The sequence below is a fragment of the Triturus cristatus genome, chromosome 12 (genome assembly GCF_964204655.1).
Source record: "Triturus cristatus chromosome 12, aTriCri1.1, whole genome shotgun sequence".
Classification (NCBI taxonomy): Eukaryota; Metazoa; Chordata; class Amphibia; order Caudata; family Salamandridae; genus Triturus; species Triturus cristatus.
Window position 1 is genome coordinate 100,308,877 of NC_140595.1, and position 19,408 is coordinate 100,328,284.

Below are 19,408 nucleotides of genomic sequence, written 5' to 3' on the forward strand. Positions count from 1 at the left end.
ACAGCCGTCCTGGAGGACTTTGCTGTCCAGGCAGTAATGTCTGGTGAACGTGTGCAAGGATGCCCACGTGGCCGCCTGACAGATGTCAAGGTGGGGAACACTGTGAGCAAGAGCAGTGGTGGTCACCGTAGCTCTAGTAGAATGAGCAAATAGCCCCACTGGAGGTTCCTTTTTCACCAAAGCGTAACAGATTTTGATACAAAGGACAACCCATCTAGAAATGGTAAGCTTCTGAAGAAGCCTGACCTTTCTTGGCACTTACATAGCCAACGAAGAGTTGATCATCCACCCGGAATTTTTTGTGCGGTCAAGGTAGAAAGACAACGCACGCTTGGGGTCTAGACGGTGGAGTTTCTCCTCCTCCTTGGAAGGGTGTGAAAGTGGTAAAAAGTGGGCAAGTTTGTCCAATGTGAAAGGGTGTTACTACTTTGGGAAGGAACGAAGATCTTGTCCTAAGCACCACTTTGTCTGGATGCACAGAGAAGAAAGAGGGCTTAGATGAAAGAGCTTGGAGCTCACCCACTCTGCAAGCAGAGGTGATGGTAACATGGAAAGCTGGCTTTAGAGTGAGGAGCCTGAAAGGACAGTTGTGAAGAGGCTCGAAGGGAGTACACATAAGATAGGTAAAGACCAGGTTCAAGTCCCACTAGGGCATTACGAAGGGAGAAGGAGGGAAGAGATGAGTAATGCCCTTGAAGAATCTCTCTACAATAGGGTGCTTGAACGAAGATGGCTGATCTCAAAGCCGAAGGAAGACAGAGATGGCCGAAAGATAGCCCTTAAGAGTGCCCAGGGCAGAGCCCTGCTGGCTCAAAGAAAGTATATACAACTGGACCTATGAAAGAGGGGCAGAAAGGCGATCCACAGCTTAAGCTGTGCACCATGCCACAAACTTGTTCCATCGACAGGCGTATACCGTTTTCGTGGAGGGACGCCTGGCTGCCAAGATAACATTACAGACTGCGGGAGGAAGGTCCAACGCTGTCAACTGTCGCCGCTCAATCTCCATGCAAGGAGGTAGAGGCTGGACAGGTTGGGGTGGAGGACCGATCCCTGCTGTTGCGACAGAAGATCCTCCCGCAGAGGCAGCTTAATCGGAGGATCGATAGCCATGCTCAGGAGCTCGAGGTACCAGACTCTTCGTGCCCAGTCTGGTGCCACAAGAATGACTTGGGCCCGGTCGCGCTTGATCTTCTTCAGCACTCGGGGCAGAAGTGGTACAGGCGGAAAGGTGTACAGGAGGCCGCATCTCCACTCACAACGAAATGCGTCGCAGAGCGAGCACCGCCTTGGAAAGTCTAACGCGCAGAACTGCTGACATTGCGCGTTCTCTTCAGTGGCGAACAGATCTAACCAATCCTGGTTCGTTAGCCACCACTGCAGTTGTTGTGCAGTTCCCTATGAGATTTGGAGGTAGTCGGAAAGATTCCCCTGATGCTGCACCCACTGGAAGTTCAGGTCCCACTGCAGAGCCCGCATATGCCCTCTGGCATGATTCACCAGCAGGATGCAGGAGGCGATTAGGTCCAGCAGCCGCAGGGTTATTCTCAACGAAATCCGGGATAGAGGCTGAAACATTTGGTATCATAGCCCGAATATCCCAGACTTGTTGCTCGGAAGGATAGGCCCAAAACTGCACCGTGTCTAGAGAAGATCCAATGAAAGTGAGCGTCTGAGAGGGAGTCAGATGTGACTTCGGCACGTTGATAGTGAACCCCAGCGAGTGCAAGAGGTCCGCCGTAGTCTGGAGGTGGGAGACGACAGCTTGGGGTGAGTCAGCCTTCAACAGCCAGTCATCGAGATAGGGGAAAACTGGAACCCCTGATCTGCGCAGATGAGCTGAAACCACCGCCATCACTTTCGTGAACACCCGAGGGGAGCATGGTGAACCGAAAATGCTCATGGCCTACCGTGAACCGCAGGTAACGCCTGTGGGCTGGCAGGACAGGAATATGGAAATAGGCGTCCCGCAAAGTCCAGCGCCACCATCCAGCCTCCAGGGTCGAGGGCAGACAGGACCTGAGCCAACGTGAGCATTTTGAACTTCTCCTTCGGGAGAAAACGGTTGAGGGCCCTGAGGTCAAAGATAGGACGCAGGCCTTTGTCCTTCATGGGCACCAGAAAGTAGTGGGAATAGCAACCACAATCTACTTCTGGTGTTGGTACCCTCTGTTGCTCCTTTGGCCAAAAGAGCAGAGACTTCCTGGTGGAGAAACACCAAATGATCCACCGACATGAGATCGAAAGATGGTGGCATGGAAGGAGGGGTGGTCTCGAAGGGGAGGGAGTAGACCCTTCGGACTAACTGCAAAACCCACCTGTCTGACATGATGGATTGCCAGTGGGGGAGGTGATGGCAAATCCTTCCACCCACTGGCCGTTGATGGGCCTGAAACGCCAGACTAGGAGGGTTTGGAGGCTGCTGCAGGGGGGAAAAGGGTGGACTGGCCCGCCCGCTAGTTCCCAGACCTGCGTCGCTGGGTCCCGCGAGTTCGGCCACGCAGAGGCTGGGCAGCTTGCGTGAGTCGGTGGCGTGAGCTGGTGGCTAGACTGGGCCGGATGTGGTGGGGTGCCCCTTCAGTAGCCACGAAAGGGGCGAAAGGCAGACACTGGTGGACCACAGGATGCAGTGAGGCCCCAGGATCTGGCCGTAGCCTGAGAATCCTTAAAGCGCTCCAGTGCAGAGTCTGCCTTGTCGTCCGGGATCGGCGCCGGGGAAGGTCGAGTAAGGTCGACCGGTGTCGATCCGGATCCAGGCCTGGATCCACGGCGACCCTCTGGCGCTGAAGCTAACAGCATTGAAGGCCCAGGGCCCCCAACCGGCTCCGCAGGGCCCGAAGGCGCACGAGCAGAGTCGGACTGCCAAAAGATACAGTGGAGGGCTTCGCGGAACGTACGAAGTTGGGCAGGGGATGCTCTGGCTCCCGGAAAAGGAGGGAGGTGCGGAGTCGTCCCGGAATCAGGCACCAAAGACGGAGCCTTAGAGCGACGATGCTCCGGATCCCGAGTCGCGTCAGCCGACCGATGGGGAGAAGGCGAAGGAGGACAGTGCTTCTTCGCGCCTTCTTCTTGTGCTTCCACTTACCTGAGTAGTGCTAAGACTTGGATAAGGTGCGGTGGCTCCGTGACTGGTCTCAGGACCTTCCCCTCGAGCGAGACCAGGAGCGATGCGGAGCCGACTGCCGGGCCTCCAAAGCTTTCGGGACCACTCCCTCAAAGACTCTCGTCATGGCCCGACAGTCGGAGCATGACTTCGGGTCGTGTTCACGCTCTAGGCACCAGAGGCACACGAGGTGCGGGTCCGTCACGGACATCAGCTTGTGACAGGAGTCACAAGGCTTGAAGCCAGTTTGCCGATGGGACATTCCTCGCGCACCAGGAGTCGAAGACTCGAAAACAAAAGTCGAAAAAAGGTTAGTCAAAAAATGACTAAGGGGCAAGCTATCTCCGGTACCGCGCCAGGCTGGCGTGGAAAAAGAAAGAACTGATGTCCTCACGCAGGGGCGGCGTCTTTGTAGACACCGCAATGACATTCCGGCGGACGCGGAGTCGCCCGCGCCACCTACCGATGCGTAGGGGTACTGCTGAGAAAAAATTCTCCGGATCCAGTCCGACGTCTGGGGGTAATTCTAAGGTAAGGAATCTATAACTAACAGTCTCTTTTAGATTACCAACCTATCAGGGATTCGTAGAACAAAGGGATCACTAAATAGCCACTTAAATGTGGGTGCAGCCATTATTCAAGAAGGGGCAACTGTACAACAGGTCACAGAGGAGACAGGCAAAAAGAAGAGAGAATGTGAAAGGTTGTGAACTATATTGAACAAGTATTGGCAAAACCAATAGATCTGGACTTTTGGCTTCTCCAATGCGCACTGATGCATTACATCATTGCCAAAAAGAAAATAAATGGGCAATGGAAATTCTAAAGAGTATCATTAAAAAAAAACTAAATAAGTCCAAGCGCGATGATGTTTATGTGTGCATGAGTCTCCAGGCATGTTATAACAGACAGAACATTGGCAATTTTGCAACTTACCATTGCATGATGGCAAATGCCCATCTTGGAGCATTAAATTAGAAAAAAACTAAAAGGCTTGCAGATGTGTATTCACAGAAAGGAGTGTGTTGGAAACAAATTATATAATTCTGGATCCTGTTAAAAGTGTTTTAATTTTTTTAATTAATTTAAAGAATAGGATGAAGAGGGGCGAAGACCAAAGGAGGAATGATGGGTGCAAGTAAATGCTGCTGACTAGGGAGGAGGGAGCAAAGGATGAGAGGATTATTTATAAAAAAAGAATCTGCACAACGTGGAAGGAATGGACGACCTTGGTGTGGGAGTGCACGATGATGCGAAGAAGAACGCACAACACTTGCGAGAAGTGGACAGAGCCAGAAAAGATATCCACTTCCGTGGAAGGCTAACAACAAAAAAGGAAAAAATTGTTCCCTAAATGTAAGTAGTTGAAGGAATGTCATCCAATCAGATGTACGGAAAAGCAAGTATGTTCCAGGTGATGGACAAAAGCAAGAGGAAGTGTAATTCACTGAATAAGACGAAAGCAAGCATGATTGACAAGAAAGCTACCCAATGATATGCAATACTTGCAGTGGGTTTAGGGTCATCCCACTGAATATCATTGGGTGGCTTTCTTATCAATAGGTTATTCTGAATACAGACTGTTAAAGATATCTGCAGATGAGATCTAAAAAAGCACAGAGTACGTAAAAGAAACAATTTCTGCACACACACATTAGTGAATTGCCATTAGCTTTCAACAGTTGGAACAGTTTAAACAAGGCAACACCTACCATTTGCCACCATAGTTTTCAGCTAAAATGGCGACCATTCTCTCCACAGATCCCAGTATCGCCCGGTGGATCATCACCGGTCTCTCCGTGGTGCTGCCGTTCTTCCTGTGGAAGAGAAGGGGAGGGTAACTGATCACGTGGGCTGAAAATCTGTGACTGAGTGAGTGGGACATGTCATTTCAGGGAGATGTCTCTCAATCCTTAGAGGGGAGCACAGCTGTCAATACACAGTACCCATGGCAAGCGCCAGAAAGATGGCACAGTAAACCGCAAGTGTTTATGCAGGGCATGGTGTGGACAGGAAGTAGCAGGCCATGATTCCTGTACCGTGTACATTGTTTAGCGTGTACTCTCAGCATTGTGTACATGGAACAGGTATGAGGACAAGCAGCAGAGGGTCATGCGCTGTATGCACAGTACAGGAGAGAGAACAGGCAACAACAAGACATGCCAAACCTTATGCACAGTAGAGGTGTGAGGACAAGCTGTAACAGCCAAAGATCTGCACACATTGTACAGATGTGCAGACGCTAAGTGACAGGGTGTGCTCCTTGTACTATATGCACAATACAGATGTGAGTGCTGGCAGTGGCATGACACAATTGTTGCACAAGGTGTATTCTCCATATTGTGCACAGCACTGGTGCACAGTACTTGTCAGTGGACCGTCAGAGACAGAGTGCGATCCTCACGCTGTCTGCACCTCGCAGTAGGTTCTCTCCTTAGAGTGTTCAGGACAGGCAGTGGCAGGCTGTGCCCCTCCTCCTTCATGCAAAGATCGTATGGGGTACAGAGAGTGTTAGGGTGAGCCACCCCATACTGACTGCAGCATAGACGAGAGCAGGAACTACCAGAATGCGTGACACCATATTGTCTGCAGTGTACAAATGTGAGGACAGGCAATACCGGAGCGAATGCCCTCACTGTACGCTTGGCTCAAGTGTGAGGACAGGCAATACCGGAGCAAGTGACCTCACTGTACACTTGGCTCAAGTGTGAGGACAGGCAATACCGGAGCAAGTGCCCTCACTGTACACTTGGCTCAAGTGTGAGGACAGGCAATACCGGAGCAAGTGCCCTCACTGTACACTTGGCTCAAGTGTGAGGACAGGCAATACCGGAGCGTGTGCCCTCACTGTGCACTCGGCTCAAGTGTGAGGACAGGCAATACCGGAGCAAGTGCCCTCACTGTACACTTGGCTCAAGTGTGAGGACAGGCAATACTGGAGCGTGTGACCTCACTGTACACTTGGCTCAAGTGTGAGGACAGTGAAAATACCGGAGCAAGTGCCCTCACTGTACACTTGGCTCAAGTGTGAGGACAGGCAATACCGGAGCGTGTGACCTCACTGTACACTTGGCTCAAGTGTGAGGACAGGCAATACCGGAGCGTGTGACCTCACTGTACACTTGGCTCAAGTGTGAGGACAGGCAATACCGGAGCAAGTGCCCTCACTGTACACTTGGCTCAAGTGTGAGGACAGGCAATACCGAAGCAAGTGCCCTCACTGTACACTTGGCTCAAGTGTGAGGACAGGCAATACCGGAGCAAGTGCCCTCACTGCATGCTCGGATCATGTGTGAGGCCAATACCGGAGCGTGTGGCCTCACAGTATGCTCAGATCATGTGTGAGAGCAATACTGAAGGGTGTGCCCTCAGCGTACTCTCTGCTCAAGTGTGAGGACAGGCAATACCGGAGCGTGTACCCTCACTGTATGCTCGAATCATGTGTGAGGGAAATTACCGGAGCGTGTGCCCTCACTGTACGCTCGGATCATGTGGGAGGCCAGGCAATACCGGAGCGTGTGCCCTCACTGTACGCTCGGATCATGTGGGAGGACAGGCAATACCGTAGCGTGTGCCCTCACTGTATGCTCGGATCATGTGGGAGGACAGGCAATACCGGAGCGTGTGCCCTCACTGTACGCTCGGATCATGTGGGAGGACAGGCAATACCGGAGCGTGTGCCCTCACTGTACGCTCGGATCATGTGGGAGGACAGGCAATACCAGAGCGTGTGACCTCACTGTATGCTCGGATCATGTGGGAGGACAGGCAATACCGGAGCGTGTGCCCTCACTGTATGCTCGGATCATGTGGGAGGACAGGCAATACCGGAGCGTGTGCCCTCACTGTACGCTCGGATCATGTGGGAGGACAGGCAATACCGGAGCGTGTGACCTCACTGTATGCTCGGATCATGTGTGAGGGAAATTACCAGAGCGTGTGCCCTGACTGTACACTTGGCTCAAGTGTGAGGACAGGCAATACCGGAGCGAGTGCCCTCACTGTACACTTGGCTCAAGTGTGAGGACAGGCAATACCGGAGCGTGTGTCCTCACTGTATGCTCGGATCATGTGGGAGGACAGGCAATACCAGAGCGTGTGACCTCACTGTGTGCTCGGATCATGTGGGAGGACAGGCAATACCGGAGCATGTGCCCTCACTGTATGCTCGGATCATGTGGGAGGACAGGCAATACCGGAGCATGTGCCCTCACTGTATGCTCGGATCATGTGGGAGGACAGGCAATACCGGAGCGTGTGCCCTCACTGTACGCTCGGATCATGTGGGAGGACAAGCAATACCGGAGCTTGTGCCCTCACTGTATGCTCGGATCATGTGGGAGGACAGGCAATACCGGAGCGTGTGCCCTCACTGTACGCTCGGATCATGTGGGAGGCCAGGCAATACCGGAGCGTGTGCCCTCACTGTACGCTCGGATCATGTGGGAGGACAAGCAATACCGGAGCTTGTGCCCTCACTGTACGCTCAGATCATGTGGGAGGCCAGGCAATACCGGAGCGTGTGCCCTCACTGTACGCTCGGATCATGTGGGAGGCCAGGCAATACCGGAGCGTGTGCCCTCACTGTACGCTCGGATCATGTGGGAGGACAGGCAATACCGGAGTGTGTGCCCTCACTGTATGCTCGGATCATGTGGGAGGACAGGCAATACCGGAGCGTGTGCCCTCACTGTACGCTCGGATCATGTGGGAGGACAGGCAATACCGGCGCGTATGCCTCACTGTATGCTCGAATCATGTGTGAGGGAAATTACCGGAGCAAGTGACCTCACTGTACACTTGGCTCAAGTGTGAGGACAGGCAATACCGGAGCAAGTGACCTCACTGTACACTTGGCTCAAGTGTGAGGACAGGCAATACCGGAGCGCGTGACCTCACTGTACACTTGGCTCAAGTGTGAGGACAGGCAATACCGGAGCAAGTGCACTCACTGTACACTTGGCTCAAGTGTGAGGACAGGCAATACCGGAGCAAGTGACTTCACTGTACACTTGGCTCAAGTGTGAGGACAGGCCATACCGGAGCAAGTGCCCTCACTGTACACTTGGCTCAAGTGTGAGGACAGGCAATACCGGAGCAAGTGCCCTCACTGTACACTTGGCTCAAGTGTGAGGACAGGCAATACCGGAGCAAGTGCCCTCACTGTATGCTCGGATCATGTGTGAGGCCAATACCGGAGCGTGTGCCCTCACAGTATGCTCGGATCATGTGTGAGGGCAATACTGAAGGGTGTGCCCTCAGTGTACTCTCTGCTCAAGTGTGAGGACAGGCAATACCGGAGCATGTACCCTCACTGTATGCTCGAATCATGTGTGAGGGAAATTACCGGAGCGTGTGCCCTCACTGTACGCTCGGATCATGTGGGAGGACAGGCAATACCGGAGCGTATGCCCTCACTGTATGCTCGAATCATGTGTGAGGGAAATTACCGGAGCGTGTGCCCTGATTGTACACTTGGCTCAAGTGTGAGGACAGGCAATACCGGAGCGAGTGCCCTCACTTTACGCTCGCCACAGATGGTAGCGGTCGTGCTCGAATGCAGAGTATACAAAAGTCAGGTGTGAGGACAGGCAATGTCAGGGCATGCTTCCATGATCAATAAGTAACCGAAAGGTCTGAGGGCAAGCAGCACCACAGAGTGGCGTCTAATGTCACTTTTATAGGCTATGTCCTTTCAGAGTAATAGTGACTCATTTATTAGAGAATTAGATGCATTTACATCTTGCTTTACAGAAGGGGGTCTTCTTGTGATTATAATAATGCTTACTTATTTATACACCGCCAAATACTGCACTTCATGCACTGTAATGCTAGATGTCACCGTTACCCAAGGTATGGATGCAAACTCGTTCTCTAGAACATCAAATCTGTCAGCGGGGAATGTTTGCAGCCAGCTGTTGTCTGGTGGTACCAGTATTGGTATAGAGTGTTTCTTAATTTTGGGCACATGGTTTTAAATTGTACAAAATATTTGTGTAATGCAGTGTTTTGATGTTTTGCACATAGGACTGTAATCAGCTAGTTTAAAAACTGCTTAACCTGTTTGGAAGAACAATGAAACCTCATGATAAGGGGTGAACTGGTTGTCGGATGAACACAACACATACCTTACGTAGCTGAGATTAAATCTGATTGGTAGCTGGAAGTCGAGCTGGATTGTTGCACACTGGTGATATCGGCCAATGGCGTCTTTAATCTGGATATCGATCTGGCAAGAAACACAGAAAAATGTCAACATAGTTCTAAAAGTCAAAGTGTGAAAATGCCTAAAATGGCGTTTCACAGTCTTCAACACTTGTACACGGTACGAGAAGCACAGGCACCAATCCTTGTAAACGGCACAAGCTTCACAGACATGAAGAGGGGTGTGGCTACCATTGGTGCAGCAGCACCAGGGCCCAGAGACATAGGGACCCACTGAACCCTCTTAATTGCTGTATTTTACTACCCCAACAGCAGTCAAAGGGTCTGCTTTCTATACTTGTATCAGGGCCCAGGACATCCTTGCTATGCTACTAGTAATTAAGGGACGTTTAACCCTTTAACGGATGTGGCTTCCTCACTCTTCTCAACCCACCAGTGCCGAGCCCTTTTTTGGCTTTTTGGGGTAGTTCGCTTTTAGGGCTCCATAAAGTTTTTTTCACATAAGGTATCCACGCCATATCTGCATCCTTTTTCCCCAACTTCCTGAGGATTCTAAAGGTACCCAGGGTTTGGATTTTACTGGAGGGAACAGAGAAAATTACCAAAATATAGCTACATTTTGAGCTTTTGTGGGAAAATAGGAAAAAAGTACCCTGCACAAAAACGTGTCCTTTTGTCTCCTAAAATGGCATCAACAAAAGGTTTAAAATCCCCATCTTCCCAGCTTTGAGTAACATGCAGAGCAGAATTTTTTTTTTTTTACCATTTGGCATTTTTCAAAGGGGTAGCTGTTTTTTCTATTGTTTTGTGCTCTCAACCTACCTACAGTTTGTGGTGGAAACCAGTGTGAAACCAATGGGTGTTCTAGGAAAGGTATAGGGTCCTGAAAAGTAGAAACACTTCTGAATTCAGCGAGAGATAATGGGCCAGATGTATGAAAGAATTTTGCATTCGAAAACAGTGCAAATTGCATAATTCGTCTGTTTGCGAATGGAAAATGCCCTTTCCTTATGTATCAAAGGCTTTTGCATTTCCAATTTATGTAATCGCAATTTTTTGCAATTACCTAATTGCGAATGCAAATAGGAAATCGAAATTTGCAAATCCCGAATACACACTGCCTTTCCTAAATGTGAATTGTGCATTTAGGAAACGCTAATTACCATAAACTTCAAGTTGATGGTAATCATGTAAAAAATGTGAAAAATGCACAAAAATGCTTTATTCAAAGTGCCATGTTGTGCACACGTGCCCCTAGGACATGTGTGCGCTTTACATGTGCACAATTTAAATTTTGGGGGTGCTTCGGGGGGGGGGGGGGGGGGCTAAGGCCCCCGGCACCTTTGACTTTGCATTTCCTAATTAGCAATTACCAATTAGGTAATCCCAAATTAGCTAATGCAAAACCATTAATATTAAGGAATCGCAAAGTATTTTGCGATTCCTACATACATAGTATTTTGCGATTCCCAAATAGCGATTCAGCAAAAATCGCTATTTGAGAATTGCAAAATGCTCTTTTGATGCATCTAGCCCTTTATGTTCAGATCCGGCAAGGTTCTCCTAAGGAAACGAAGTGTTGAAATAAAGAAATATTGAAAACGGCCATTTGTGACAATGTTTTAATCTAACTTTTTGTCACGATGGGCGATTTACAAAAGCAATACACCCTTCTGGTTGTGGGGGAAATAGAGGGTTTGTAGGATCTCCAAGAATCCGAGGTACACAGAGACAACAACTGAGCTGCAAGGTACAATGTTTTTTTATTGTGTGCCAAATATAGAACAATTCATATTGTGAAATATGTAGAGTGAAACATTAGTATCAAGGAAACCTATGTATTTCTGAAATGGGTACAAGAGATGGCATTTAGGAACAGTGGTTATTTATACACCTTAGGATTTGTGGGTATGCACACTAGCATGTGATTCAAGGAAATGTTTCAAAATGTATTCTTGCTTCCACACTGTTTTACATTTTTAAGGCACAATTGTAGCAAAATACAATTGGTAATAATAAATGTTCTACTATTCTATGTTCCAACATGTCTCCCAATAAAAATGGTACCTCACTATTGTGAGTAGGTCTAGTGCCCACAACAGGAAAGGGCTGAAAACGTAACATGGATACATCACATTTTTCCAGTCAAAACGGACCCTTTTTTAGGTCTCGCCTGACCCAGCGCATGCGCTGGTCTGGCGAAACTTTTTGTGAGGGCTCCAAAAAGTGCTACCATGGCCAGTCTAGAGCTACAGTGCATGTGCGCGAGCGCGCCGCGCTTGATCGCATTTACTTTCACTTTTGATGTTTGATCGGGATCACGATCACTTTCGCAGTCGCACGGCCGCTTAGCATAGCCAATAGGTCTTGCTTTTGGGACCTTATAAGTATTTAGTTATGCAACTGTTGCATGGCTAAACACTTATAAGGTCCCAAAGGCGAGACCTATTGGCTATGCCAATGCTTGTTTTTTTTTTAAGTGGGTAGCTGTGGAATTTGAGCCATAGTTCAGGCGGCACCTAGGGAAATGTATCAAACCCACACATTTTTGATAATTAAACACCTATGGAAATCCAGGGTGGAGTGACTTGCATGGCTCTCAGAACTTTGTTTTTACCCAGAAAACCTTGCAAACCTCAAACTTTGACTAAAAACACATTTTCTGCACATTTCTGTGATTGAAAGTTCTGTAATCTGGGCGAACCCACACACTTTCTTCCCTTCAGCATTCCTCTAAGTCTCCAGATGAAAAAGGTACCCCACTTTTGTGGGTGGGCCAAGAGACAACCGCACAAAACCATGTAAAGTTCTACGTGGAGACATCAGTGATAGGGATAGCTGCTGTATTTGGGGCCTTGCTGAGTCGTCACCCATAGAAAGCTACCAACCACGGCACTTATGAAAACTAGACACCCAGGTGATTCCACGGTGGTGTGCCTCGCGTGAATCGCACAAGGCTTTCTTACCCACAATCTCCTGCAAACGTCAAACTTTGGCTTAAATCATGCATTTTCCTTTCATTTCTTTGACGGAACCTTCCGTAATCAGGAGGAAGCCACAAAATTCTACTACCCAGCGTTTCCCCCCATTTGTCCTGATAAAAACGCTGCCATACTTGTGTGGCTGAAGTATACAAAAAAGTGGTGGATGGAATGCTTGAATTAATCTCTGGTGATTACTCGGGCCACATCCCAATCTATTGTTATTTTGCGCACCATGTCACCTCAGTTTGGACCCAGCTGTATGCAAATCAGTATTGACCCTGCTCCAATCGGAACAGTCCAGCCTGAACTGCCAGGCCAGGTCCTCCCACTGGGGTTAAAGCATGAGGACCACCTGGATCATGCCGAGTTCACAGCACATGCTTCACAGTCATCTAGGCAGTCTTCAAGACTTGTACAAAGTACTAGAACCACAGGTATCATGCCATTGCACGGTGCAAGTTTCAAACTCATCAAGACTCCTGTACGGTACGAAGGCCACAGGTATAATGCCTTATGCACAGCACAAGTTACATAATCATCAAGACTTGTGTAAAGTACAAGGACCACAGACATCCTGCCTTGGCTCGACACCAGTTTCACATTCACACACATCAAGACTCATGTAAGGTACAAGGCTCACAGGAATCATGCTTTTTGCCAGCAACAAGTTTCAGTCAGAGACGTGTTGTGTAAGGTACAAGGTCCACGGGCATCATGCCTTGTGCACCGCATAATTTTCACAGTCAAAAAGACTTGTTGTGTAAGGTACAAGAACAACCGGCCTTGTGCACCACATACGTTTCACAGTTACCGAGTCTCGTATAAGGTATGGGGATCACAGGCTTCATGTCTCATGCTGGGCACAAGCTTCAGTCACAGACTTGTAGTGATAGGTATGAGGACCAAATACGAGCAGAGGGCGCTGAATTAAAAAGGGAGGAACAAAGGGGGCTGAGGAAAACACCTATTTCGCTAGAGTGGAATACGATGCTAGAAGAATTTATAGCTGTGGATGTACAAGCATATTGATGGGACTGTCCCGCGCTTCCCCGAGCCTATCACCAAAAAGCTGGGCCGCGCAAGAGCGGATGTATGTATATAAACAATCGGGATAACTATTGATCATAAAATGTGTCGTTGTAAGGAAATGACTATATTGTGCTGCTGTTGGGATATCGCACATGGGAGTTCTGGCTGAGTCTGTAAGGGGTGGGGGGAGGGGACATTTTTTTTTAAAGTTCTTTTTATTGGCATTTGTATTAACTTTACATACATAGGCACATTTGGTAATACTACTGGTATGTAAATGTACAAGGCAGGAACGCCCATTCGTCCCCCCAAGCGGGCTCCTGATCTCGGGGACCAGTGGGGGCTAATGCCTTTACTCTTGCTAAGCTGCAGACAGGTGTCCGGGGTCTGCGTCTGGGCATACCCTACCAGTGCGCGTGGTGGTCACTGCGCCGCATGAGGGCCCTGTAGTGCGTCTGTTCCCCTGTGAGGTGTATCATCAAGTTATGGGGTGCAGCCATGAACTAACCTTCAACAAACTGGGGATATATAAACTGGGGGGGGTGCACTATGTCGCGGATGGTAACAGTAGTCTTGTGCCTGGGAGCTGGACCGTCACGTGGGATGATGTCGGGGGTTGCGCAGGTGCGGGGAGGGGGGGAGGAGAGTTGGAGGAGGAGGGGGTCGGGGGCGCCGTTGACCGCCTATATGGAGGCATGATAATGGAACAGGTGTTATCTACCTCTGCGACCCGCCGGATGCCTGGTCTCCTCGTGTGTCTCCCTGGGTGGGCTCCTGGCTCGTGGAGGTCCCTGGGGGATCGATCGTTCGCAGGCCCATCACAGCTGTTGTTTCTTGTGCGAAGGAATGCATTAACATGGGGGGGAGGGGACAGTTGTTAGCAATTCAGTGTTTACCATGCAAATGGAACAGCGAACAGGGATTACTGCTAAGGTCGGATAATTATTGCTGCATGTTAAAATGAGAAGAGAACATACCAAGCAATAGTGGATACTGGGCACCGGGATGCAGCCGTTATACAATGGTAATGTGGATTATTGTAGACATGGTTGCTGAGGTGTATGTTTTATTTCCATGCACTATGTAGTTCACTCCTCTATGTGAATTCATGTAATGTCAGACATACGATAATAGCTATTGTTCCCTGGAGTTTGTTGTGAAAAATCAATAAAATATGTAAAAAAAATAAAAAGGACCAAATGCATTGTGCCTTGTGTATGGCAAAAGGTTCAAAGTCATAGAGACTTGTTCTTTAAGGTACAAGGACCAGTGGCTTCATGCTCTATTCAGCTCACATGGAAGGTAAGGTACACTCCAAACCTTGTGTGCGGTACAAGTTCCATTATCATGATTTTTTTATCAGAGTAACAAGGTCACACTTGTTGTGCCCCATGCACAGTGCAAGAAATCAAACGACACACAATTGATAGACGGAATGCAGAACAAATGAAAACATTCACCCCCAGTCAAGAGATCTGGGTTAAATCCATCATTCTTTTGCTCACCATGCCACCCCAGTTTAGATCTGGCCATATGCAAATCAGTCTTGACCCTGTGCCTCATGGGAACAGTCCAGCCCGAACTGCCAAGCCAGGTCCTCCTTGGACCGGAAACAAGCATCCTAGGACCGGTTTCGGGGTTTCACCCCTCTTCAGCCAGGATAGCTTGATTCAAGTGGCACAGTGAGCACAGGACCCACGTCTGGGCATACCTGGCGCACTTAGGGCGAGAAAGCAAAAGACACACAATTGATGGATGGAATGCAGAACAAATCAAAACATTCACCCCCAGTCAAGAGATCTGGGTTAAATCCATCATTCTTTTGCTCACCATGCCACCCCAGTTTAGACCTGGCCATATGCAAATCAGTCTTGACCCTGTGCCTCATGGGAACAGTGGAATGGGTATGCACAGACGTGGGTCCCTTGCTCACTGTGCCACTGTATTCAAGCTAGCTTGGCTGAAGAAGGGTGACACACCCTGAAACTGGTCCCGGGATGCTTGTTTCCGGTCCAGGGAGGACCTGGCCTGGCAGTTCGGTCTGGACTGTTCCCATGGGGCACAGGGTCAAGACTGATTTGCATATGGCTGGGTCCAAACTGGGGTGGCGTAGTGGGCAAAAGAACAATGGATTTAACCCAGATCTTTTGACTGGGGGAGAATGTTTGCATTGTCAGCATTCCGTCCATCATTTGTTTGCTGTAACACCATGCACAGTACAACCATCACTAGTGTTGAGCTGAATATGTAGCACAAGGATCTCAACTATAAACCTTTGTGTCAAGTGCGAACTCACAATCACCGAGCCATGTGCAAGGTTCACCATTATCCAACATTATAAGGAATAGTTTATCAAGTCCTTAGCAAGGCTTGACAGTGGTATTGATTTATAAGAGGTACAAGATTCTCTGTTATTTAGAGTTGTTTGAACATTAAATCATCTCTGCCCAAGTCACTTTTACATCGCATATGTTTACTGGGCACTAATTTTTCTGCTTTGACTAAGTGGCACTTTGGTAATTTAGTGCTACTAGGGAGAAATGCTGCACTGTTATATCACAAGAGTGGCTTAGGGCTGGAAGTTACGTGAAGCGTCATATTTATTGCATATTCATGAAAAGTGCGTCAATTTACTGTGATCATGCACTGAAAGCATAAGACACTGATCCAGTTTTATGCAAAAGATTGCTCAAAATGAGCTGAGAGAGAAAAAGAGGGAGTAAGAGAGCAAATCTTCCTTCGCGGTGTTGGTCTCTGTGCAGTTATTGTTTTTGGGCAAGGGAGGTTTGCGATGAAGCTATCTATGCTATACATCATCAGTGTATGTTTATGAAGCCCAATACAAACTTTCCACAATGAAAAAATCCGAACTATCAGCCTTGTTAAAGCTTGTCTGCTATGTGTGGGTGTCGAGTTAGAAGAAAATTGCACAGCTTCAAATCCGGGAATTAATTTCCTTTTACAATTTTTGGCCTAGAAATGAAGCTTGGCAAGTTTCCATCTAAGAGTTTGAAAAAGGCCTCTTTTCCATTGAAGATGACACATCAGAGAGCAGAAAACCACACAAGTGAAATGAGTAGTGAAAAGCCGCTGAAACAGACTAAAGCCTGAGAAGCGAGAGATCACAACTTCAAATCCAGGAATGAATTTCCTTTTACAATTTTTGTCCTAGAAATGAAGCTTGGCAAGTTTCCATCTCAGAGTAGTAATGAAGCTTGGCAAGTTTCCATCTCAGAGTTTGAAAGAGGCCTCTTTTCCATGGAAGATGACACATCAGAGAGCAGAAAACCACACAAGTGAAATGAGCAGTGAAAGGTCGCTCAAACACGGTTAAGCCTGAAAAGAGAGAGCCCATAGAGGATCCAAGTACTGAAAAGGATTAGTCAAACACAGCTGAGTTGGGCTATGGTGGTCATTGTAATTTGATAAAAAAATCAACTTCCTGCTGGCAACCCACATGTAGAGCATGACTTTCCACTCAAGATCTAAGAGCTAGCAACTTTTTGCATCCAGCAGTAAGGGACAAATTGTTGGGGGTAATTGTACTTTAGTGCAGGCACCTGAAGTTCATCACAATGAGTCAACAGTGGGTGGGGAGAAGAAATCTTTGGAGGGAACAGGACTCGCAGCAACTCATTTATTCTTCCCTAAAACCTACTGAGTTTCCTGAACATTCAGATCAGATCCATGCACACAGGAGGGTACTGGTACACACAGCACCACGAGCCCATGGAGGGCACATGCTTAATGTTCACTCATCAAGGACTCAAAGGTGCTTATAGACTGGAACGGTTTCTGGGGCTTTTTGCTACATCTCAGGTCCAAATGGTTCTTTGAAGGAGGCCGCAGACTTCCTGAATGGACTTACATCTCGGGATATAATACAACTTGACCTCAAGCTGGTTGACTATAACCTCCAAAATGCATAGTAATGACATGGGAAGGACTTCACTTACCACAAATACGAGATGCCTTCTGTGACATGAACAGTCAAGAAATTACCACCAGCTTTAAGTTCCATAGTTATCAAAAGCCTTCTTCCAGTAGTGAAGAATTCTTCAAGTGAAATTCGAGTATACCAAATTTTTACATGGAAAAAAATCTGTTTAGCAAAGAAAGGCTCAAAATAGGAAATATTTGTTGATCTTTCTTAGGAATAAACGGAGAAAAGGTGCACTACTTTAGTTAAGAAACAGGAATTGGTATGTCCTTCGGGGGAGGGATAAAGCATATGTCAAGCCCAATTCAACGAAGTTAGGCGTATTCGTTAGTGATAATTTGTGATCAAAACCGCATCCAATCACCAAGCAGGGTACTATGAAATGAGAGGTGAGTCAAACTGACTGAGGAAGGCGCGACCTGTTTGTAGGCAGCGTACTTAAGTTTTGTACAAAAAGCTCACTTGCATCACATTACTCATCCTTGTCAATACTGAGATGCATATTTTTTTGTGACTCCTTTTGCGTGTGACTGATGCTGTCACTTTCGAGGGTCTGTGATAAAAGTAAGGCAGATGGGAAAGAGTTCATGTCATTAGCTGTTTCAGTAACAGTCCAACAAGACCATTTAGACCTTGGTGGGTAGCCTGCCAGCTGTTTAAGTAGATGGAGGCCAATGCCGGTGCTCAAGCAGCTTTCGGGACCGCACCCGCAAAGCCTTCGGAGCCATGGACCCGCAGTTGGAGCTCGCTCCGGATCTGCACTAGCTGGCACGGAAAAATAAAGAACTGATGTCAGCGCGCAAGGGCAGCATCTAAGTAGCTACCGCGACGTCATCCCGGCGACCACGATGCCAACGATGGACGCGGAGCCAACAGACGCCACCTTCCAATGCGCAGAGGTACTGCTGATGGAAAAACTTTCCGGATCCAGTCTGACGCCTGGGGGTAAATCTAAGGTAAGGAATCTATAACTAACGTGTTTCTTTCACATAAATACAATTCAGGCCGAGATGTATGATGAATGTAGGCGCATTAACTCTTTAGAGCGTGCATGTAGGTTATATAAAAGACTAATACTTTAAATGCTGATACTAGCTAATAGAGTTTATGAGATCGCCATATTATTTTATCAGTAGGTTGCCATTAGTCGTATTGACAAAAATAACAGAAATAAAATGACAAGTTCATTTCTGCTGCCCAGAAAGCTATGAGCAGTGAGTAACATTATAAGCTCTTCCAGCCCTGCGGAGGGTTGATGTGGTAAAAATCATGTTTTTGATACAATTGCTTGCTTTTCAGATATGTCTCTAACAGAAGTATTGATCATGCATTGCGCAGATGCAAGAGACTGCACAGCAACTCCACCCTCCTCTCTGCATAGAGAATCATTGGGGAATAAGGTATAAAGAAACCAAAGCTTTTTTGAAAAGTGAAGACTGGTTCTTTGTGGGAAATGCTGCAGTTCTGGAATCATTCTCAGGGTATAGAGGATAACGCATGGTATGGCATAAGGTAGTGAAAGAAAATACTAATCGCTGATCAATATCTTAAAAATTAGGCTGATAATACAGAAACAGGTGTTAGGTAGTTTTTAGACCAATTGTAATGACTAGCAGGGATATGCGATATAAAATCCTTTGGGTTCCTCTAATCTTCATCTTATATTATATTAGGGCTGCTGAGATTGCAATAATAATTTCCATCACTCTGATACACAAGTTTTATAGTACATAATAAATATTTCATTATAAAACATCAAGTGCTGCTTTTTGAGTCTCTCCTTCTTTCATGGGTTTGGTTAACGGTCCACGCATCTACAAATAAGCACTGCAGATAAGAGTCTAGAAGAGCCTGACTCGTCATAGAAAACAGTGAGAGACACTTGTCCGATTTCTTTTTTCCCCAAAGGTGGTGCGATAAGCAAGTTCCCCTTGCGGCTGAGGAACTCTTTCTTGGTGTGACCTTCGATGCGGGGTGTTCAAGTCAGTGCTCTAGGCGTTCACCTTGAGGGCAACGCGCTCTGTGAACAGAGATCAGCAAAGGGAAATCAATGCAGGTGAGGCATGACTGGTGTGCTGCAAGTGAGAAGGAGGCGTCAGACCGCCTCATTTTCCACTGATCGTTGCCTGTCTGTCTGTTTTGGTGTACAACTGAAACAAGGGCTTTGATAGTAAGCCAAGCAGTCAA

The 19,408-nt window shown here is 47.8% G+C and overlaps 1 protein-coding gene and 1 long non-coding RNA gene across 3 annotated transcripts in view; one reads left to right on the forward strand and one right to left on the reverse strand.

Moving 5' to 3' along the window:
- Window positions 1-19,408, forward strand: part of LOC146772730 (uncharacterized) — a 463,041-nt gene that overhangs the window by 430,362 nt on the left and 13,271 nt on the right. For both annotated transcript variants that reach the window (XR_014972210.1, XR_014972209.1), the window contains exons 5-6: window positions 18,521-18,621; window positions 19,130-19,277. This is a non-coding gene — a long non-coding RNA (uncharacterized LOC146772730). The remainder of the gene's footprint in view (window positions 1-18,520; window positions 18,622-19,129; window positions 19,278-19,408) is intronic.
- TARS2 (threonyl-tRNA synthetase 2, mitochondrial) overlaps window positions 1-19,408 on the reverse strand; it is a 171,321-nt gene that overhangs the window by 28,411 nt on the left and 123,502 nt on the right. Inside the window, exons 15-16 of the mRNA XM_085638536.1 lie at window positions 9,232-9,332; window positions 4,816-4,920 (exon numbers count right to left, since the gene is read on the reverse strand). Of these exons, the coding sequence (XP_085494662.1) occupies window positions 4,816-4,920; window positions 9,232-9,332 (206 nt within the window). The remainder of the gene's footprint in view (window positions 1-4,815; window positions 4,921-9,231; window positions 9,333-19,408) is intronic.